General features: G+C 34.9%; 1 protein-coding gene across 5 annotated transcripts in view; it reads right to left on the bottom strand.

The window, feature by feature from the left end:
- Positions 1-299: 299 nt before the first annotated feature.
- Pisd (phosphatidylserine decarboxylase) overlaps positions 300-24,174 on the bottom strand; it is an 81,200-nt gene continuing 57,325 nt past the window's right edge. For 4 of the 5 annotated variants that reach the window (XM_081728337.1, XM_081728335.1, XM_081728334.1 and 1 more), the window contains 7 exons: positions 21,576-21,723; positions 19,872-20,011; positions 12,243-12,427; positions 10,776-11,012; positions 8,116-8,389; positions 5,136-5,296; positions 300-747 (listed from right to left, as the gene is read on the bottom strand). In XM_081728337.1, coding sequence (XP_081584463.1) covers positions 496-747; positions 5,136-5,296; positions 8,116-8,389; positions 10,776-11,012; positions 12,243-12,427; positions 19,872-20,011; positions 21,576-21,658 — 1,332 coding nt within the window. In that variant the 5' untranslated portion in view covers positions 21,659-21,723 and the 3' untranslated portion in view covers positions 300-495. The remainder of the gene's footprint in view (positions 748-5,135; positions 5,297-8,115; positions 8,390-10,775; positions 11,013-12,242; positions 12,428-19,871; positions 20,012-21,575; positions 21,724-24,174) is intronic. The other variant, XM_081728338.1, reaches the window with a different exon arrangement.

Below are 24,174 nucleotides of genomic sequence, written 5' to 3' on the forward strand. Positions count from 1 at the left end.
TTTTCCAAACCAGCCATCCTGAATAAGGTTTTCCTCAATCACACTGGGCATATGTCTGGATGGTAACTAACATAATGGTCCCAGGCTGCTTCTTTCCTTTCTTTTCTTCCTTCCTAATTCCGCCCGCAGTGTGATCGCAGAGAAACGTTATCCCTCATACGTGAGGGTTAACATGGCCATAGCTGTCGAAAGCTCAAAAATCTAATTTCAAATTCTAATCCTGATCACTCTTAAGTAACTTCGATAATATCATTTGATGAATTTGAGTCTTTTCAATAATAAATGAATCTAGACATTAATTATATGTAGATTAATACAAAGTTTTATTACCACAAAATATCTTAATAAAAATATACACAAATAAAAATATACACGTAATTCGAAACTCAATAAGAGTTTAACATTAATAATTAGAACACTGACCATTAACTATGATCAAACATATTACAAAGTCTGACAGCTAACAGCTATCAGAAGAGTAGCACATTCAAGTAATCAACCCATACTGCGACTACTTTCTTGCGATTCCTCCAGAGGAACACTTAACGATTCTCCGTAAAGCACTTTCTGATTCCTTCTGAGTTTGAATCGAAAATTCTTTGGAGCTTCGAATAAAAGGACAATAGTTGATCCCATGTTGAACTCACCAAACGGATCGCCCTTCTTAAATGGTATACCATTAGGACAACACAAGAATGCATCCTTGTGTGCATTTTTCTTGCATTTTCTTTCATTAGTATGCAAATCCTGTAGAGAAAATAAATTACAAAGTGTGACTGATTCTACATTCAAGTAAAGATAAAATGCAGTACACAATATATCAGAAACTGTAGTAATAAATATGGTGTTTACAGTCCATGAAGGGCTCCGCCGACAGATGAAGCATGGTTATAATTAGTGCATCGACATCTATGAAATTACTTTTCTTTCTTTCTTTCTTAACCTACCATCTCGTACTTCTTGATGTTAAATAGTTCCCATTTGCCTAACGAAGCCGAATCATTACTGAAAACTTTCGATCCTGGGAGACATGCACACTGACTATGCATTACAGAGCTTACACTGATACGACCTAGAACTGAAACAGCAATTTTCGAGATGAGACGTTCATAGTGTTTAGGATTGCGATCGATCGGAACCACACACTCATAAATGTACTTGTGCGAGAAGTTTATCTAACGGGCCTTAAAAGCCAGAAATACTTTGGAGAGTATTGAAAGTTTGACTTCATTTTTCATGTTCAAGATACAAAGAAAGAAAGAAGTAAATGTCTTACTGCAAAACTATCATCTAAGCTAACAGTGTTTAATAGGTATCTAACTAAAAGCACCTATTCTGTTTTAGTTTTCCTGTATTCTTTCAATGATTATTTTTGCTTCAAGTCCGTATGCAATTAAAATCACAAAGGACGCCATCTACTATTTGCGTGGCCTTCAAATCCCAATTCTTCAACCAATACAAATCTGTAAGTCCCGCAGTTTAAATAAACACTCAAATTTAATTTAATTATAAAGGAAACATCTGAATGAAATATGTTAAATTACTGTACTATATACATAAAGGGTGTACTAATAAGAGCGACGGATTTATTACGCCTATCGCTATAGTTTAGGAAATTTACAAATATTAGAACATTACTAAGAGCGGAAAAACTAACGATTTAAGAGTTAAATATGACATCAGGGAGTGCTCCCCTCGACTTGCTCTATAGATCACTCTCTCTATGAAATTCGTAACCACTGTTTTGCACACCTGTTCATCGATTTCGCTCATAGCTCGTTGAATTTTCTCTTAGAGTTCTTGTACTGTTTGGATTTTATTTGACTTTTACTTGAGAAATTTTCACAGGAAGTAATCGCAAGGAGTATGGTTACATGACCCTTGCAGCCCAGTTCCGATCACTATTGTGAGAGAGAACCCACCCTGAGAATTTTTCACGTACCAAGGCAATTGTATCGCAAGTGGTGCTATCTTGTTGAAGTCACATGTGTTCATTTCTTTTTCTTTTCTTTTTTTTTTTTTTAAAGTACAAAAAAACTGGTAGTAATATAACGGAACTGTTTCCCATGTCATCACGGACTCTCCATCCTCGTCTTGAAAGAAGTATGGTCCTATCCTTCTACCAAACCAAAATTCATATCACACGGTTACTCGTTTCAGGGGTAATGACGTATCATGTATTACTCGAGCATTTAGTTGGGCTCAAGTGAGACAGTTTTCTTTGTTGACGAAACAATCAAGATGAAAATGTGCTTTATCACTGAACCCACACTTGCATTTCAAAATTCACTCGATAAACAACAAACACTGTCATACACGATAGTGATATTCTCAGCAGACTGGCTGAATTGAGAGCAATGTGGTGTTTTAATGTTGATAGTGAAACCTGTTTCCGTTAACTTTTATTTTTACCACTCTCCGAATAGTACTATCAGTAGGTACACTTCCACATCCAAGGATGCAAAGCTTCCTTACAGTTTCTACGGTACACTCGGCATTTCTGCGAGATGTTTTCACTATCAAAACGAATTATTCCTACGAGTAGCGTTCTATGTCTACTAACCTGCAAGAATTACTGATAACATGCTCGTAACAACAGTGTTACCAACCCAACGAAAAGAGATGCTGCGCAAATTAAAACATGCAGTTTAAAATGGGAACATTTGCCCTATACAATAATATAAACATATCAGATATTTTTAATTATACAATAATGGAAAAATTAACAGCAACTCCACGTAATTTTATTCGTTTACAAGGTTTAATAAAAAGTTTCTATAAAAGAAACACGAACATAAAAAATAATATACATCAATTTAAAGGAAATTTTATGCAGAATGAAATCAAGTTACATAAGTTACCTGTATTTGCAACAATGAGTAACACTATACAGAATGGACAGCTATTGTTAAACAGAAGTTAAATGCAGGTTTGTACAAAAATGACTCTGACTTCAGCTAATACTTACTTGGATACCCACGCGATTTAATAACTAGATCGTATCGTTATGGCATGGATATGACTACGTTTTTCAGAGTCTCGACTTGAATGCAATGTAGCCAGGCGTCGTGTTTTATTTCAATTAACTGTTCCTTGTTGTAGGTGTCTTTGCACGAACCCTAACCTTCAAATTACGCCACAAATTTTAAATAGAGTTTAGGTTAGCAAATTACAAGCCAAGGAAGGATGTAACATACCGTAAGGACAAAATATAATCTTTTATAACTATGGTACGGTGGCAATGGACAGAATTGTCTCCAAAAATAAAGGATTCACCGTTAGCTCCAAAGGTATCATTTTAGTCTAAAGAATTATTTTGTATAAGTGCATTAACAACTCTAACACAAATATGGATTCTACCGATTCCAATGTAAGAAAAACATCCTATCATGACACTTGTAGGATACTTCGATGTTTTTTTACAGCAAATGTGAGACTAAATATTTCACCAGACATGTGATACATCCTGGTACGTGAATCATTTCCGTAGATGTTGCTTTTGTCTCATCACTGAACAGTACTTTGTGCCATTGTTCATCACTCCAATCATTGTTAGCCTTGGCTCAATGCACACACATTGTACGTTGATTTTGTGTAAGGTATGACTTCTTGATAGACCTGTGTAAACGTAAACCCATGGACTTCAGCTTGTCTCTTACTGTGCGTGAACAGAAATATTAGCACCAGATGTTTCCCGCCAACTCGTTGCAAGATCTTGTGGAAATCTGTCTGCAAGGTCACAAGTGCAGCGCACTGTTTTGTTTAGGACAGGATTTCACTTTTCGACCACATCTGCTACTTCTTCCACTTTTTATGCATCCTGCGTTTTCATGCACTTTCATAATCCATGGAATTTCACTACTGGTTTTAACACACACAATGTTCGAATCTTACTAGCTTTTATTGTTGTTACGCCACACCTTTTCCCCATTCTATGTTTGATGTAAATGAATTGCACGACTTTTCTTCTAAAATGCACCCAGTACGAACATTTATGAAAGAAAAACAGAATTTTTATGGTATATCTTTGAATTCCAGAACTGACAACAAGCTTCACTACACGTTTGACAACTTTAACACTCAATCTGCGTAATCTGAACACCTGCACAACGAAAATGAACAGAAAAATATTACTGTACAATTGAGGGGTTGATTAAATAGTTGAGCGCGGATCTCACAGTAAGCTAGATCGGATCAGCCATGAAATGAACATTCAGAAAGGCTGATTTGCGTTTCAATTATGACACATTTTGTAAAGTATCACTCATTGTTGCAGATATAGGTTACTTGTGTAACTCCATTTGCATTCTGCATAAAATTTCCTTCAAATCGATTTATATTTCATCGCATGTTTATGCTTACTTGTGAAGAAACTTCTTGTTAAACCTCGTACACACAAAATTACATGGAGTTGCTATTAATTTTTCCATTACTATAAAAGTTTTATATTAAACATATTAAATTCGTCGCTCTTATTGAGACACCCATTGTTATCCATTGTTGTTAGGATATACAACAACATATTTACTGAAATACAACGGGAATTATAAAAATAATATGAAGGATAATTCGAATAAGAGCTTACACAGAATTTTCTTCGAATTGCATTTCACTGAATAAATAAATCACTATATTTGGATACGAACTCATATCGATACAAAGCTTATCAAAGTACATGACACAATAAGAATACGCCTATATCCATATAAATGAAGAAGAAAAAAAAAACCTACACGATGAAAAAAAGAACTTTCCTGTAAAAAATGTAAATTTGTTACATTAGCCCTTACCCAAATCTAGTGGTGTTGGGAACATTTTCTGAAAAATTTTCATTATAGTTTTCCGAAAAAAATTAATATCTAAGACCAAATATTAACTCCATATGAAGCTATAAAATACGTTGAATGCATGCAGGGGAACACTAAATAAAATAACAGCAAATTATAATTTTCCAATAATTATTCATAACTGGAAAATTTTCAATTGTTATTTCGGGCTTGGTAATGAAAAATTTATATGGTATTTCTGTGTGTGTGTACAGCACAGGCAAAATACGTATACAAACTAAAGTTTTCTATTTACTGAAAAAAGAACTTGTAATATTTGAGGAGTACAGAACCTGTAATATTAGTTACCTTATCACAATAGACGCGAATTGATCCTACATTAGTGGCACCAATTGCAGTTAGTGAAAAGAATCCATACTTCCATCTTCCCACATACACTGCTCGTTCATTCAAACTAAACAGGTTTGGAATCCAACCAGCAATTGAAGGGTTTACGCTTAGAAGCTCACCTGCAATAACAGAAACACATATATTCAGTAACGAATTTTCAGTACGTACGAACTTTCATTGTTAAACGCAATCTCTGAGGATATCTGATATCTAAGAAGCATATAAATACACGAAACAGAACGTACGTTTTAGACAGACTGATACATTATATAGTATTTGTAAATATATAAAAGACTATATAATATTTGTAAGAATGTTTTCATATCTTTCGATATACGACTCGTTACTACAGACCAGGTCTATTCGTGTCTACTATTCCTTAACACTGAACAAACATATGCTACCTGTAAACTTTTCGAAGTGATTAAAATGAATGTATTATATCCGTCTTCCAATTTTTACTTTTATTTACAAATCTTCGTTCTTGTCTTAGTAACTAACTTTCTCGAATGGCAGGAATGATGTATGGAAACATAATACAATAAAAAATAAATAAAATAGAATTTTTAAAAATATAGATGCAATATGAAACATCGTTAAAAATATACAGAAAAAAATAAATTGTTAATAAGCTTAGTTTGGTTGGAGTTTAGTATCTTTTTTCAGCACCAAGGCTACATGAGAAGGGACCTGCTGTTTGAAAGATCTGAACCAGTACTCGGATTTGGATCTGAAGCAATAACACTCCCCTTACTCTTTCCCCGGTGGATCCAACACGGGACCACGCGCTTTATCTAGTCGACCACAAAGGGACAAAATTATTCTTAATAATCCTCATGTCTTGAACTGTATGAGCTCTCAGGAGTTCAGGATATACAAGTTTCTTAACAATATCAGTAGCTGTTGCCTTCACACCTTTTTAAACAATATTATGTTTTATTTCTTGCCTTCTCTAGTATTTAAATCTTTCCTACATCAGTATTGCTACTTCAAAACTCTTTCCACTGATACATTATTTAATGAGGACGTCAATTCCAGGATATCTGTTTCCGTTACCAAATAGACTATAGCACACACACGATTCTAATAGGGGCCGCGGTGACACAAGTGATAGAGCGTTCACTCTGGTGCGTGGGGTCCCTGGTTCGATCCCAGCTCATGCCAAGTGGGCTTTGTGTGGATAAACATCGTATGCGTGGGTTTTCTCGGGGTTCTCCCACTTCCTTTATTCCACCATTTCATTCATCTCTTATCATCATCGTTTTCCTTTAGCCCACACGGCATAACCGTGGGGCGTAAAACTCAAAATTTTTACTTTCATTTACGATTTTGAAAAAAGAAACCCTAAAATAAAAATTATACAAAATTAGAATTCAAAAAGAAGCGTAAATCAGTGCTATAATAAACTTACTCTCTCTCTCTCTCTGGCCTATGGAACCCGGAGGTTCAATGCCGCGGTCACAAAAGCTATCCACTGACTTCTATCCTTAGCCAACCGGATCCAGTTTCTACTTTGCATTCCTATCTCTGTGAGATCCATCTTAATATTGTTCTCCCATCTGCGCCTAGGTCTTCCTAATGGTCGTTTCCCGATGGGTCTTCCAGTCAGGACTTTGGAAGCGTTTCTACCTTCTTCCATTCTAGCTACATGACTTGCCCACCTAAGCCTCCTAGACTTGACGACCCTAACAATGTTGGGTAAACCGTATAAATTATGTAGTTCCTCATTATGAAGTTTCCGCCATTCCCTATTCCCGTTCCTCTTGGGTCCGAATATTCTTCTTAGGATCTTGTTCTCAAATACTTTCAGTCTATGTTCTTCCCTCAGAGTAAGCGACCATGTTTCGCAACCATACAGAACAACAGGCATGATTATCGTTTTATATATTTTAAGCTTCAAATTGCTCGACAGAATTCGCAACGACAAGAGATTTTGAACCGAATAGTAACACGAATTCCCTGCTTTGAGTCGACATTTAATTTCTTCGTGAATATGATTTTCCTCTGTTAATATTGATCCCAAATATTTGAAGGTATCCACTTTATCAAAAGTATTATTTAATATTTTAACGCATCCACAATTTGCTGTATTACGATCCCGACGCACTTCCATGTATTTAGTTTTCTCTGCATTTACTTCTAAACCCATGTCCCTGCAAGCGTTTAATAAGATCTCTGCATTTCTTTCTATTGTTCTCCTATCATCCCCTATTAAATTTACATCATCAGCATATGCCATAACCTGGTGAATACCGTTCAACTTTAGGCCCTGGTTGCTATCTTTGATTTTCGTTATGGCGTATTCCAGTACAAAGTTAAATAATAATGGCGACAACGCATCTCCTTGTTTCAGGCCATTTACGACGTGAAAGCTCGTGGATAAAAATTTTCCTACCCGGACTTTACTTTGGGATTCATTTAAACATATCTTAATAAATCTAATTAGCTTTCTCGGTATTCCAAGTTCTGTAAGAACGTTGTATAATGTTTCTCTCCTAACCGAGTCGTACGCCTTTCTAAAATCAATAAATAATTGATGTACTGGGGTATTGTATTCCCATTTTTTTTTAGAGTATTTGGCGAATGGTAAATATTTGGTTGATAGTTGATCGATTTTCTCTAAATCCTAAACAAAAATTTATATATATAAAATAAAACAGAGGTAAAAATTCTACAAAATGACTAAAAGAAATAGTAATAATAATAATAAAAAATAAAACATGCAGAAGTTAAAACGGATATCTTGAGATGCAAACCAGGGTTATTTCCCAAAATCTGACTAATATTATTAGCCCGTTCTAAATTCCCCAGACGAAAGTGGAAAGTTGTGACAGAAAGTGGATACTGGGAAGCAAATGCAGGACACCTTACTGGAGCACTAAATTAGATTTTGGTTAAAAATTCAATAAAGCACACAGAAAGTACAACAAATTACTACCTGCAAAATGTCTCCGGAAATTAACACACCAATCAGCTGGCGAATGAAACCTATGGTAATCTCCTGGTGCAAGATATATCACACAATGGTATAAACAATTATCTGGCTTCGTCAACAATCGTGCCTGGTATGAATCCTTCTCTGAATGTCTGGTGTGAGGCCAATTAGGTGGACCTAGAAATGATTGAAGTGAGTATGTCACACCCTTAACCTGTTGCACTTGGCCTGAAGTTACAGGACCAAATTCTAATACTGTTCCATCAGCTGGAGATACCTTCAAATAAAAAACAGGTAAAAAGATTATTATAGAAAAATTCTATCATACAAAAAAAATCTGGAATGATATCAGATATTTCTGAATGATACAGCCGATACTATGTCTGAGCTGTCCTCTTGAAGAACTTTAGTCGTTGTTAATTTCATCAATTCGTATATATACTTTCCTATTGCAAAGGGAAACTAGGAACGATTGTCTAATATATATCATTTTTGATTGAAACTCGACTATATACGTGTTTTAGTATCACCTCGAATAATCAACAAGTGCACATTAAGAAAAAGAAATTGAACACAGTAATTCAGGCCTATATTCTGAAAGAGGAGTCGTATTGATTTCCCTTCCTAAACGGCTCTACAGTTAGTTTCCGGGAGGATTTTGAATGTAATGTTTTATAGAATCCAAACAGTGGAAGCAAGTTTTGAGATACGATTAACTACAACACATAGATCAAAGTTAATAACATATAGCTGATAGTACTATACGCTATCTCAGAATTGTTCTTAGTTATCAAAAATGTTTGGAAAGTCTTCAAGAGTTATCCAAAGCAAATTTTCTGCCTTTCTATTCAAAACATTCTAAAAACAAAACGCAGTACTAAGAAAAAGAGTGGCAAGAGTTTGATATGTTATTTTGAACTGAGAAATATATGAGATTGTTAGACGACTAGCATTATCATATTGTATTGATCATCTGGCAATGGTCTAAAATTCATCACTCTATTTCATAGTACTTTATATGTTCTTAGGCGACGAATTATCTAAATTTTAATATCGTCTTTTGTTCTACAGTTACTTTTTAAAACAAAGGAAAAGACGCGAATTCTATTGTGAACGACCTATATCGATAATCATGGTATCTACATGATTCCTGAACACAATACTTAGATAACGAAGTTACTAGTTTGTCTAATTTTCCGAGATCTCTTCTAGATCATACAGTTAGACTAAACTGCCTTATATATTTACTTTCAGCGTATTCAACAAGTTATTACTCCGCACAGACGCAGTTTTCAATATAAATTTGTTAAAACTTCTTTATACGAATGATCTCTCAAAGTATCTTTCCACCTTTTGTATTATCAAAATCTGTATTATCATTTTATCGAGTGCCTGGTTAGTACTGAAACTACAATTTCCAGGGGTAACAACGATTCTGTGATCAGCATTCATTTCTAAGAGACACGAATCACAGTTTCAATAATTGGATCGTTTACATGGGCTTCGTACTGGGCTAGTAAAATGCATATGAGTATATCCTATCGTGTCCAACAATGTACACAGAATAGCCCTGAAATTTTAAGCTTAATTTCTGTAGGAACTCATGTAACAATTACGAATCGCGTTTGAAAAATAACGTTTTTTATAAAGATCGTGAAACATGAAAAGACTTTTAGAGACATTCTACCATGATCATATTTACAAGAGACTGGGGCAATATCATTTAAATAACATTTTATTATGCTTTGAATGAATCATACACAAGACAAATTAAACATATCGTCAACAAAATCTGTTCATATTGTTATTAACATTTTGCGAATGAACTGTTTTTACCAGCAGAAGCAGGTTTTGTGGTGATTTTCCAAAATTTATAGAAGAAATTCACTTAAGGACATCTCTGAAACCTACAAAGTTTGCTATAAAAAAGTAAAGCAAAGTGAAAGTATGCCCGTCGTCCCTCTTCTGGACGTTAGTTCCACGAGGGGTATAGCCCCCCGCTTGTCCATAATTTGTTAAAACTAAAATTTAATTCCCGTGTAACATGCGCAGCAAAACGGTTAATTTAGCAAAACTGTTTGAAAAATATTTAAGCAAGTGACAATATCATAGAGAACACTGTACGGAAAGTTTTAACTATCCAGTGTAATCTGAAAATTTGGCCCTTTAAAACTTTGGTCAATACACTGAAAAATACAACATTTTACAAGAAGATTCAGTTACTTGAAAATCGCATAACTTACAAAACTAACAATATACTATTACATTTTCATAGTGATGTGATAATTTAACATAAAGCATTAGAATTACAATTATGTGATAATACAATATTAAACAGTACCGTATTAATTATACATATTATTATTATTAAAATATAACGTAAACTTGATCCGTTTATGAATATCTTCCGTGATTGAATAAAGGAGTCTCCAATTTATTCCACAGCTAAGAAATAACATTATTGTGGGCCAATGACTATGAGGGTTGAATCTGCTACTAGAGCACCATTCTTGCTCTCTTTATACGCAGATATTTTGAAGGAGATGTTCATAGTGCATATATTTCAAGACAGGCCAATCAATTAAAAAAAAATAAGAGTTGAAATGTGTATACTGAAATTAACTAACACGTCTCAATTATCAATATATAAAATATAAACTTACCACACAATCTGCACAGGCAATCGGTCGAACTCCTGGACGCAAATTTCTTCTGAAGAGTTCCCCTATGCTACAATAGGAACGCAAGTCTTCTATCTCTGCCTCAGCCATATTGCAACGGAATGCTCGAATGTACCACGAGTAGACTATTGGTCTGGCCCATTCGGGAACCTCCTTGCTCACTATCCACCCCCATGCTCGGGACAAAGCTCTGAGTGGAACCATACGGTAACACGTGATCTACAGAAAATATAAAGAATGAAAGAGACATATTATCGCTTACTACTCTGAACATTTATCAATCTATGCCTGCCTTTAATACTAGAAAATGATGGAAAGGAAAAAGTTCTTAATTTGCTTTTACTTTCAATAATAATCCAAACTATACACTTTCCTATAGAGGACATAACTATTCGGTCATCTTACTAACCAATATTACAATGATGATTATCTTTTTACAGAGCACAAAGAAACTGGTCCAATATATTTAATCTTCCCAAGAAAAGGGCAGTACGACTTCTCCTTTGCCCATGAAATGTGAGGTTAATTACACAATTGTTGAAATAAAATGGAAATTATGACGGATAATCTAAAAATGACTAAAATTGAGGAACACGTCAATTAAGAAACTAAATAAAGACTATCAGTGAGATTTTGAGAAATAAGGAAATTTTAGAATTCGGATGAAAAGATAAAAAGTAAAACTAACTCATCTCCCTTAAAAAGATCAATAAAAAGTGCTGAAAATGAGCACTCGAACTGGAACTCTTAAAATGATCACCTCAACATATGTTGAACTCTGCATATTAAACTTTAAAGCAACACTGACATATGTTTTTTTTTTTTTTCTTTCTTTCTTGTGTGTGTGTGTTGTGTGATAATGCAATGGTATCGGCCAAATAGTCCAAAACTAGAATTTTAAGAAGTTTTACAACTATTTATTAATTTATTTGGTACTTTTCAAAATCGCATGTTCATTCAAAATTTATCGTTTTTTTTTTTTTTTTTTTTTTTTTTTTTTTTTTTTTTTTTTTTTTAAAGATAACACAATAACTGATTGGTAGATCGCTCAGGTTTAGTGCAAGAAATCCATGGATCAATCCCAGGTCTTGTGAATTTGTGTTGGACAACATGAGTTCCCTTTCCTCCCAAATTCCGTTTTCATCAACGACTTTATAATCATTGAGTTGTATTTATCATCAGTTCCCTTTAACCTATTGAGTACAACTGTGGGACATTAGACTCAAGATTTCCTTCTTTTTACTTTCGTTTAGCTAGTCAAATTATACATTTAAAAATGTTTCGGAATTGTTACCATTTAATCCTACACATCATCAATGTTTACTCTGGAAAAATGTAACAAGTTTTTGCCTTCATCTCCTGAGTGTGTGAAAAAAAAAAAAAAAAAATCAAATTTTGTGTAGACATAATTGGTGCTTATTCCATTCAGTTTTCATAATTGATGCTTACCTCCCAGTCCTTCGCAAGAGTTTCTTCATCTTTTACGTATCTTTCTCTCTTTCGTATGTGCCGCCATTGCAATATCGCTAACACTGCGAAACCAACTCCTAAAGGAAGAGGATTTAGCCTTAATTCTCGGAAATACTGAACGACCGCAGACTCTTTTTCACGCTGAAAATGTCCTCCACTTCCACCTGAAATTAAACCAAAAACAAAAGTTCATAATATAGTGCTGCCAATCAATATACCCATTACCCATCACCTATCTCAATATGAGTCATCTGACTGGTCAGAGCCCTTCACGGGCTGAAAAAATCAATTACTTTAATAACAAAAATATGTTCAATCCTGTTATTAATTCAGCATTTTACCCTCAGGCAATCACTCCGTATATCAGTAACGCTACCCTGAGAATTAGAAAAAAAATAATACGTGCTTTATGTAATGATCCTACTTGCAATACAATATTAACGTTTTGATGCTACAACCCATGAAGTGCTTAGGCCGATTAGATTGCTTCTCTGCTGGTTATTGTTTGGTCATCACTCTGTCTGCACTGCCTTTATTTCTGACTTTTTATCCATTTAAATTATATACTTATAGTTAAACTAAATATTACAACAGGGTAATAACTGAAATAAAAGAAATGACGCATAATTAAATGTTAACATTGAGTTTACCTCAGCCTGTGTCTTAATTTTAAATTACCAAATAGTTTCAAAAGGTTCCTTTTCATCTTCAGTGGTTATAGCAAAACTATGTGATTAGTAGGACTCGGAAGTTGAAGACCTAAAAATTGCCTAAAAAGGATCTATAAAAAGACCTGAAAATATCTAAAAACTGGAAAAAGGACGTAAAAATAAGACAATTTAATTAGAATTACATATTTAATGAATATAATGCTCAAGAAATGCAAGCTTCTGGTAGGTTAACGATCTGTTCTTTTTCCACAAACTGAAGTACAAACTAAAATAAGAAAACTTCCCTATCCTCACCTCTCATTTGCTGGAGGGCATTGTTACGCCTCTTTATCTGACTTGTGATTGCTGCAGATCTGATCTTACCAGTCCAGTCGTTGAAGAATGTCTTATCATTGGAATTTTCTTTACTAAAGAAAAGATGTTTAAGAGGTGGTGGTAATTCGAGTTAATGGCCAGGAGGCCCGCAACCAGAGGGGGGCTAGGAGGGACTGCCCCCTAAACCTTTCATGGCACCTCCAGACCTCAATATAAAATGCACAATTTAGATATTTGTAAGAGAATTTTTAATGACTTGACCCCCCCCCCTAACATCTTCATGGCCCCCCAAAACCTCTGTGGCTGGTTTCGGGCCTGATGGCCAGTAAGTTTATTTTCGGAAGATGGCGCGCAAAAAAAGGACGTTAAGACCTATGAAAAGCTTTTAAAAAGGCTAATAATCAAAAAATGCCGAAAAAGGACAAATAAAACACACCATTTTCTGGCTTACAATGACCCAAAATGAACATATATTATGTTAAGCTTCATCTTTTGGCACTCGTAAAAAAGAGGATTTTTTTTCAACTTCTGGGCCCTAGTAATTAGCATAGCTTCGATATAACCGTTGAAGATGAAAGGAAAACCTTTTGAAACTGATGAATGAAGAGATCAGATATAAATGCGACTTTATATACCTATATTCAAGAAAGTTTGAGTATGAGGTCAGGAGATCGTGCAAATCGCCTACGCGTGGCAATTTCCTACCACGTCATCTACATGAAAATGTGGCATCCAGATATCCACATATCTGTGTACGTTTAACACTGTGATCCTCAACCACGAATTTACTTTTTCGTAGTTCCCATCGGAAAATCTTAGTTAGATGTTCTTCCACCTACACTCAGCAATTGTACAGGTAATAGCTCCACCATATGGAAAATACTACATCCCTAAACAGAATATATTCCATCGAACAATCCTTTTCCACTGCCTACAACATATTTTTATACAGTGCTTGAGGAATGCCGTAGTCCTCATTTTACAGCATATGCAAAATATGTACATACGGTTATTGAAATAATAAAGACATGGAGTTGGAAACACGTCAGATGTTGGGTTGGCAATGGTCAGCTCAGACTCTTGGTAGTTGTGTGTTAAGCGAACAAAGTACTACGTAAAGAGCAGCAGACAGATAGTGTGCAATGATCTGAGCAGACGGTGGTAGTGTAAAATGAGCGACATCTCTGATTTCCAGAGAGTAAATTGTTGGCGCTCGGTTATGTGCTGCGAGCCTGAAAATAGTGGCAAGTATGTCCCGAGGGACACTGTCCAAAGCAGTGGTTTTCAACCTTGTTTACCTGGCGGTTCTCTTCATAAACCTCGCATACTTAGTCCCTCTCCCCTATCCGTTTTGCTCATTGTCATACGTGGTTTTTGGCTGAAAAAATCTTAGTTTAACGTCCCATGGTTATGCCAGTTAGGCTAAAGGAGACTGTAATGATGAGAAATGAATGAAATGGTGGAATGGATAAAGTGGGAAGAAACGGGAGAATCCCGAAGAAACCCGGAGATATAATGTCGAGTTGAACGTGCGAAGCCACTGAAAACTGGAAACATGTGATGTGGTCAAATAAGTTATAACCACGGACTGGTGAGCATTCAAAGAAGTGTATGATTCATAGTGTCTCCGCCTAACTGCGATACATGGAGATGGCTTTGTGATGCTACGGACCGCAATATATGGATTACAGTGGGTCCTGTGCTGCCGCATACCAGTTGCGTTAAAGTCCTTGATTATGTGCCATTTTAGAGGACTGTGAGCATCCCATCATTCAAATGTTTCCGAGCAATGTCACCATATTCCAGGATGGTATGATAATGTGATTCTTTAGGCCTAAGAAAGATGGATGATTAAGGCAAATGAATAATGATGGGAGAATTGGTAGTGAGAATGCGTGAGAAATTGGGGAGTACCCCGAGAAAACTCACGGACCTGATGTTGCCCACTACCAACTTACTTGGCCGGAGATCGAACCAGAGACCCCAAAACCAAAGGTAAGCACCACCGTGCCTCCTTTACACAGCTGGAACTATTGCTATAAACTTTGAGGAACAATGGGATGAAGTTGGGTACCTCCGCTGGCCCGTTAATTCCCGGGATTGAACTTAATTGAACATCTGTGATCCGTTCGCCTTCATTCTCTCTCACGGAAATGAGTGATGCACTGCAAACAGAATAATGTTAATATTCCGCTTGTTACCATTCACGTACTCTATGACTCCTTTTCATGTCGCATTAGAGATATTCTGTGGGTGAAACGTGGTCCAACGCCAAATTAATTTAGTAAGTTGCACTTGTTCCAGGTGTTTATATTATTTTGACAATCATCTGTATATGGAAAATGAGACGTAACAAGTCGGTTCTGATACAGCCAGATCTCAGCTTAGCTTCTAGGATGATGCTTTTGTAATTCGTAGTATGCAGTCTCTACCTGACATAGATTGATCTTAATATTTTCAAAAGCTGTTAACATAAAGATTATAATTTATGCTGGAATGTTTAACATCCTGGACACCACCATCAGTTTTGATTTTTTCTTTACCTAGCAAATTGTTGTGAGAGAGAATGCAGAACGTTCACATGGAATTTTATACGAAGTCTGGTAAGAATATCTTGAGTAAGGTACCTTTCGACAAACATCAAGATGGAACGATAATGGTACAGTTAAAGCAGGATTTGAAAGAAGTGAATAATCTAATTGGATAGGATGGCCACAGGATAAGATGCTCTGTAGCCTTTAGTTTCTGCGGCAGAGAACCTTAGAAATAATTCAATCGCAGACTGCATGAGTTAGTTTTTAAGTCACATCAGCATACACTTACGAAGACAATACTGTTCATTAACTTTAAAAAAAGCTTATTCCCAAGCTATTTATGCTTTGATTAGGAATATTAAAGGAGTTTCGAGTTAAACTAAGAGAAACACTGAAACTGACCCACGTGTCCTAATTAGAGATGCAAAAAAGCCGGCTTTTTTGAATCGATGGTTTTTTGCACATAAAAAGCCGGCTTTTTTGAAAAAAAAACGAGAATTTTGGAAATTTTGGCTTTTTTCATTTTCATGATTTTTCTGTTTAAATAGCTTTCTTATAGTATACTCTAAAGTTAAATAAGATTCCATGATCTAAATGCCATATTTCGCTCTGGAATTCACCATCATGATGGATGGAGCACATGGTTTATGAGTTAAAGTAAACATAAAGTACGTAGTATTTGAGGACAATTTTAGAAGCTATTTAACTTTATGTTAACTTCTGAATTATCGACATTTTTTCTTCTCTAGATCATTTCTTTTTAGTCATCCGTGTTTCACTTCTTACAGCTTAGTACTCTAGCTTCTAGCACATAATTAAACTTATGTTTTTCAATGTATCCATCAGAGCGTACGTTTTTCAATATATCTGTCAGATCGTACTTCTACATTTCCGTTATACTGTAGCTGTGCAATGATTTAACAATAATCTTCCGGACACAACCTTGAATACCATTTGATAGAAATAATCAGTATCGGACTTAGAAAAATATTTGGGAGGGGTTTTTCTGAATAGTGTTTTTTTTTTTTCTAAAAATTCCTAACTTTTAAGAGGAGCTTAAGTTTATGAGTACAGGCATAACAAATATTTCGTTTCGTTTGTATATTGAGCTATAATTTTCCAGATACAACCTTGAAGACCATTTTATACTGATAATCAGTGGCGGATTTAGAAAAGTATTTTGGGAGGGGATTTTCTTATTAATGCTTAGTTTTCCTAAAATTTCCATTTTTTTTTTTTAAATTTATTTGAGGACAGCTTGAAGTTAAGAGTAAAGGGAAAACTAATATTTAGTTTGTTTTAGAAATTCCGTAATTTCGGGGTAGAGGTTTCAATCCGAAAGACATCCCCACCCTAACCCTCTTCGCAAATTCATCACTGCTGGGAAGGGTTGTAATTAGTAATAACAGATTTAAAAACGATTAGAAAGGAAGTCAGCCAGGACTCGAAGTACAGGCACTATCTCTACATTCACAGATGGAATTAAGAAAACTTTTGTCAAAATGGTCGAATGCGGGGTTGAATCCCGGACTTCACGATAGAAGCGCGAAAACTAACCACTCACTCATGTTTGTTGTGCACTTGTGCTTAACTTAAATGTATTCTCTCTCTCTTTCTCTCTGGCCACAAAAGCTCTTCATTGACTTATGTCCTTATCCAATTCAATCCAGTTTCTACTCTGTATTCCCATTTCTGCTAGATCCATCTTAATATTGTCCTCCCATCTGGGCTTAGGTTTTCCTGATGGACGTTTCCCGATTGGATTTCCAGTTAAAACTTTGAAAGCGTTCCTACTTTCTTCCACTCTGGCTACATGACCTGCCCACCTGAGCCTCCTATACATGATGAATCTAATGATATTTGGTAAACCGTATAAATTATGTAGTTCCTCCTTATGAAGTTTCCGCCATTCTCCATTACCGTTCCTCTTGGGTCCAAATATTCGTCTCAGAATTTTATTCTCAAATAATTTCAGTCTGCGTTCTTCCCTCAGCGTAAGCGACCATGTTTCACAACCATAAAGCATAACAGGCATGATTATCATTTTATATATTTTAAGCTTTAAATTCCTTGACAGAATTCGCGACAAAATATTTTGAACTGAATAATAACAAGAATTTCCTGATTTCAGTGGACATTTAATTTTTTTGTAGGTATGATTTTGGTCTGGTAATATTGATCCAAGATATTTGAAAGTATCCACTGTGTCGAAAGTATTAATTGATATTTTAACGCATCCATAATTTGCTGTATTATGATCCTTGTGAACTTCCTTGTATTTAGATTTCTCTGCATTTACTCATGTCCCTGCAAGCGTTTAATAAGGCCTCTGCATTTCTTTCGAGTGTTCTTCTATCAGATTTACATCATCAGCACACACCATAACCTGCTGAATACCATTCAACTTTAGGCCCTGGTTCCTATCTTTGATTTTTCTTATAGCCTATTCCGGAACAAAGCTGTATAAGAACGACGATAACGCATATCCTTGTTTCAGGCCAATCTCGACGTGGAAGCTCGCATTTTTCTACTCGGACTTTACTCTGGGATTCATTTAAACACTTAATAAATCTAGCTTTTTCGGTATTCCAAATTCTGTACGAATGTTGTACAATGTTTCCCTCCTAACCGAGTTGTAAGCCTTTCTAAAATCAATAAACAGTTGATGTTCTTTTCGAGTATTTGTCGAATGATAAATATCTGGTCGATTTCGACTAAATCCACACTGATAATCTCCAATAATTTCATCTGCGTATGGGGTCAATCTTATTAACAGAATGTTAAGAGAAATGCCTCGATAATTATTACAATCAATTTTGTCGTCTTTCTTGTGAATTGGAACAGTGATTGATTCTTCCACTCTTTTTAAATGAATTCCATAGTTTTTGTAAAAAAAAAAAAAAAAAAAAAAAAAAAGTTTCGTAACGATATGTTGAATTTTCTTGTTAAAAATTCAGAAACCTTCAGGACTAGGTAAACTGTGATGGTGGTTATATATTATACAGCCTAGGAAACCATACGCTCAGATGAACCGTCTATTACGTATATGATGCATTAACAGAAAATTTGGTACTTTCCCGATTGTGAACAAGCTTAAGGAACAGTCAGTGCATTACAGAATTTGGAGCTTTACCGATTTTCCAGATCCGAAACACCTAATAGGTGGTAACAGATTATTACATATGTGATCAGTCAGTGAAAAATTTGTTCGAAATATTCATACAATGTATATGAAAGTTAAAACTTAAATTTCAAGAATGTACAGAACCACCTGAAACGACGCTCTTGATGTGCAGATTTCTCTCATGTTTTTCTTTATTTTGCTTCAAAAAGAGGGTGTGTGATATTTTGAAGTAAAAATACTACATACAATTTTGCTAGTTCAATTGTGTATCATTTTTTAAAGTACTTATTGTATATAAGAGGTTAAAGTATTATTACATATATTGATTAATCCTTTGGAATTCATAATGTAAATATGTTAAGAATTTTGAAAAATCTTTTTGAAATTCATGGTTTATTTTCGAGTTTTCATATTACTATATGCATCAACCACTAATTAAATGAGTTTTTTGTTGTAGAGAAGCGAAAGAAAGTCTGCTTTATCAGTTTAAAGCAAAATTTTTCAAAAAAGCCCAAAATTTCTCAAGCAAAAAAGCGAAGCAGAAAAAACCGAGTTTTTTCCCAAAAAAGTCGTTTTTTTTCCGAGCCCTTGCATCTCTAGTCCTAATACTCAATATTTTTTTTTATTAGCCTCGCCTATTTGTGCATGTAAGCATATAAATTTAACCCTTTCGACCTGACCGTAACATATATGTACACACATTATAAGATTAATATAATTACTTTGGAGGATTCAAAATGGCTGGGTTTTCATGTCAGTATTCTTTGAACTTGTGTAAATTACTTTCTGCCATTTCTCTGGTGCCAGCCATTTTGAATCTTCCAGAGTAATTATATTAATCTTAAAATATGATGTACACATATGTTAACGCCAAAGTCGAAAGGGTTAATTTTACGTCAGAATATAAAAGTTTAGTTGCGTTAAAACACAACTAAACTTCCTAGTAAAAGAGAGAATTACTTACCTGTTGAGAAGGAGCATGTTATGTTATTTAGGTTGAATTTCTTCCAAAAGTAATGATTCTGAGCTTGATGAATCTTTGCATTAATTAAAAACTGCTGAGTAAGAGGCACAGAAACTGTTGCAACACGAGTTCCTGAAGTCCTGAAAGAATAAAAGGATATTATCACCACAATATCTCATGCAACAAACAATAATACGAGATGCTTTTACGTTGAACAGATCCTGTTTCGTCCACCTTGATTGCCTTACCACTTGGAAATATTGCAATACTGTTATTTTATCTAGAAGACTTCGCAAGGCAAAACGAAAAGATCAAGTACAAGTAAACTCTCACCACGCTTCTATAAACTATTCATACTAGACATAATTGGAAAGAAAAAGTTAAGGACTTATATCAACAGAAGAACTGCGCGTACAAACGAAAGTATGAGTTAATTCTTAACACCAATGGGTCAGAAATTTACATACTTCTCCGCATCCCTTTGTTTTGATGCTGATATAACAGATTCAATTAACATATTTGATTTCCATTGAAGGGTATTCTAAGTGGTTTTTACGAATTACGATCTCTTACACATATATATAATCGCACGTCAGATTTAAGAAAATGAAATGAAATGAAATCTTTAAGTTTTACGTCGCACGGTTATGCCGGTTAGGCTAAAGGAGACGGTGATGATGAGACATGAATGAAATGGTGGAATGAAGAAAGTGGGAGGAAACGGGAGAACCCCGAGAAAACCCACGAGCACGGACGTCAGATTTAAGAGAAAAAGAAATAGCATTACTATATGAATATTATTTTTTAAACTCTGAAAAATTATTTACCCCTTGAACAAATATTTAACAATATTGCTCCGTCAACTTTACACGTCGATTACTGAAGATAAGGACAATATCTTGCTTTTCAACAGTAACAAACTCAGTACAAAATTAATTACACGTGTAGTAATCCTATCATAGATTTACCATTACCAATATCAAGGTCAAGACTGCTTTAATAATGCGGCAGAATCTGGATTATAAATCATGGTTCAGAAATTGCACTTATCACTTCGCCTAATAAAACTTCATTAAAAAAAGTGCATTATGAGGATAAAAGAAAATTCTGTATATATTTTGAAAACAGGAAGCTGTATTGAATACCTATATAGTTCACCTAATTCTTGTAATCCCACTTCCTATCTCTTTTCGGTCTGACGAAGATCGGAGGTTTGACTAAATGCACTTCTTTTACTGACGTAATACAGGTGAAATTGTTTAAGTATAATTTCCCAATGGTTGACTTCTAACCAGAACTTCGTGAACCATACTATATTTTAAATCTTCGGCTTAAGATAATTTCAACCCTCCCAAACACAACACACCTTCAGACGTACATTGCAAGACTTTGTGCGAGAAAAGACAATAGTGGTAAATAAAAGAAGAATGGGTTCTACATAGACGATTCAGAACTTGTCAAATGAAGAAAAATCTGACTTCCTACTAAATACAGCAGACTCCATTATATTCTCACTCAACAAAGGGGCTAAAACGTTACACTCTCTGCTTTAATAGTAATGTTCCTTTATGTAAAGAAAACTACACGCTTTCAGAAAATTGTTGTTTAAAAAAATACAAACTAAAATTTACTTACTTATGAAACAATTTCATCATCAACAATGGTTTAAAAAATACTGAAGTTTTAATTAAATAAAATGCTTACGATTTGCTCGTCGACTCTTTAACAATGTAGAAGGTAGAAGCAAGTATTAAATACTGCAAAATCCATCTGCCCTTATGGGCCATCTTCTTCTTTCCAATAATACGTTCGGATAAACTCAGTTACTGAATAATTAGTAACTGTACACCACCTACAGAAAGGAATAGGATATTGACATGAATGAAGACGTGTCCAATTCAAGATAAACACGTAAGTTTTTTTTGTCCTTAATCCCATTTTTCAAGGTTTCGTTTCCTACTTTAATTAAAAAGTTTTTTTGGTGATCATGGCTGTGATGTGATGTTACGCTCCACAAAACTTCGGCAATCCTGCTTATATTCGCCCTGTTTCTAGAATAATGAACATTTTTTTTTTCTACAACCAAAGAAATTAAAATATGATCCATTTCTGGTTAACTGAGCTGTTTCAATGTTTTTTTTTTTTGTAATAAGTAGAAAAATAAAAATGACACACAAATTCTTTTTCTTCATAAATAAAACAACAGTTTAGTAGGAATTAAAATTTAAAATATATATCACAATGTGGACAACATATTTGCACATTCTTTCTTGAATAAATTTTGTCAGTACGAAAAAAAAGTAAAAATATTTCAGTACATTTAATTTCTGACATAGGGAAATGTTTTCTTCCCAAACTTTAGCTTATTTATGAAGAAATCAAATTCACTCCACTTATTTAAGGTTCAAACTGAAAGTTTCAGTTAAAATATTGATTAGTGTAAATCATGCCCCAGAACATACAAAACCATAACGTACACACAAACAAAAAGCATTTTAAGAATCGTATATAAGGTCCTATTAATGAAATTTGGTTTTACTTCCCAAGTCATTATTATGCATATTCTCTCCCTTTAACTCAAGAACTCACTATTGTAAATCAGATCCTCTACTTCTTCTGAGCTAAATTATAAAACATTTTTCAACTGAACAGCAATCATCTCAGCTTACTGTAACTTCCTTTCTCTATTTTATTACTGTTTGTAAATTAATTAATTTATTCGAACGTTTCCACATATAGTTTGTGAGGATAATTTACTCTTAAATCATTAACGATCAACAACAATAGAAAAGAAGTGGAAGACAATTAGCCAAAGTTGAAACATTAATAATAAAATCCCGCTTGAGGAAAATGAAGAAGAACCCTGAAAAAACCTCGGTCAAGATCACCGGCCATCGGATTCGACAGCAGGGCCTCCTGATTCCGAGGAAAGAACACTAATTATTAGCCTAGGCCCGATCGGTAAAATTAATTAAACAGTTTATAATTATATTCATAGATTATGATCCGTTTCAGGATCTGCAGAATGGATACAAAAGTAGATTGATACCATTTTTTTTCAGGTTAGTGGTTCCTAACGGCGGGAAATCTGAAAGATGAAGACAATAAAAATTTGAACATGCAGAAATAGTGCGGCGGAAGTGAAGAGAAATCCTCCAACGTGACCGATGTTCACGGCATTTCCTTTGCCAGAAGAGACATATTCGAGGAAGGAGATTCAGTTAACATCACCCCGAAATCTGGACACGAAAATGTGATGAAAGTAGCGTTGATTTTGTGAATGGCCCACACAAGTCACCAGACGAGCTTCGGCTGAGTTTGTCATTACTCGAAGGGTCAGCTGGTCATTCCTAGGTCACCCCATGAGTACGGCTTCCAGAATCCTGGTTTAACCAGGAGAGCCCCAAATTTACAACATCTGTCCTCCTGTCCTGAAGGAATTGTTCAGGAATCCAAATGTCCAAATTTCCATAGTCAGTATCATCAGTGTGATATTTAAAAAAAGAAAAAAAATCTTGCTTTAATTACTCAATGATTTTCAATTTATGAGAATAATCTACTCTCTGTCACATTTTTGCCTGTCTTACTGTAGACTATTATTTAATTAATTCTGACATTTCACCAAGACACAAGTACATAACTATGACTATAATGTAAATTTTCATAAGTTGTCCCGGTTTTTAAGTCCTGCGATATCTAACACAAGATGGTCTAGAATGTCGTCTTTAATTCACAGAGGTTATGCTGAATGAGATTCAAGTAAATCTACAATTTCTCGACAAAGCTGTTTAGCCGAATGACTGTTTTTTCAACTAATCACGTTACGTCAAAAGGCATAACTGAGTTTGATGATATGAGGAAAACTTCTATCTAGTATTCCTGAGCTCAATCAGCCCATTGTCACTGTGTGAGCCTGTCTGACATGCTCGAAGTTCATCCATGTATTTATTTATTTACACACACGCACAATCAACAGCAACAATTATATGTAAGCTAAGATGCTGCGTAGAGAAGTAGTAGAAAACCCAAAATTTGCCAAACTTTGACCCCTTAACGATGTCCCCTGTGTAATTTTCTTGATGCACTGTTGTATCGTTTCCGGTAAGATGGATTGAACGCCGTGCCAACAATGAGTGGCCTCCATGCTCCCCATTATACCCACGTATTTCTATTTCTAGGAGCTGAAAAAAACACACACAACACACACACATTGCTTGAAGTCCATGGGTTCATTTCAGATTCCTGAAAAAAAAATCAATGTTAGCCCTGATTTAGACATTACTGTGCTTTAATCTGGCTGATT

Source organism: Thermobia domestica, chromosome 10 (genome assembly GCF_964235325.1).
Source record: "Thermobia domestica chromosome 10, izTheDome1.hap1.1, whole genome shotgun sequence".
In the NCBI taxonomy this organism is placed as follows: Eukaryota; Metazoa; Arthropoda; class Insecta; order Zygentoma; family Lepismatidae; genus Thermobia; species Thermobia domestica.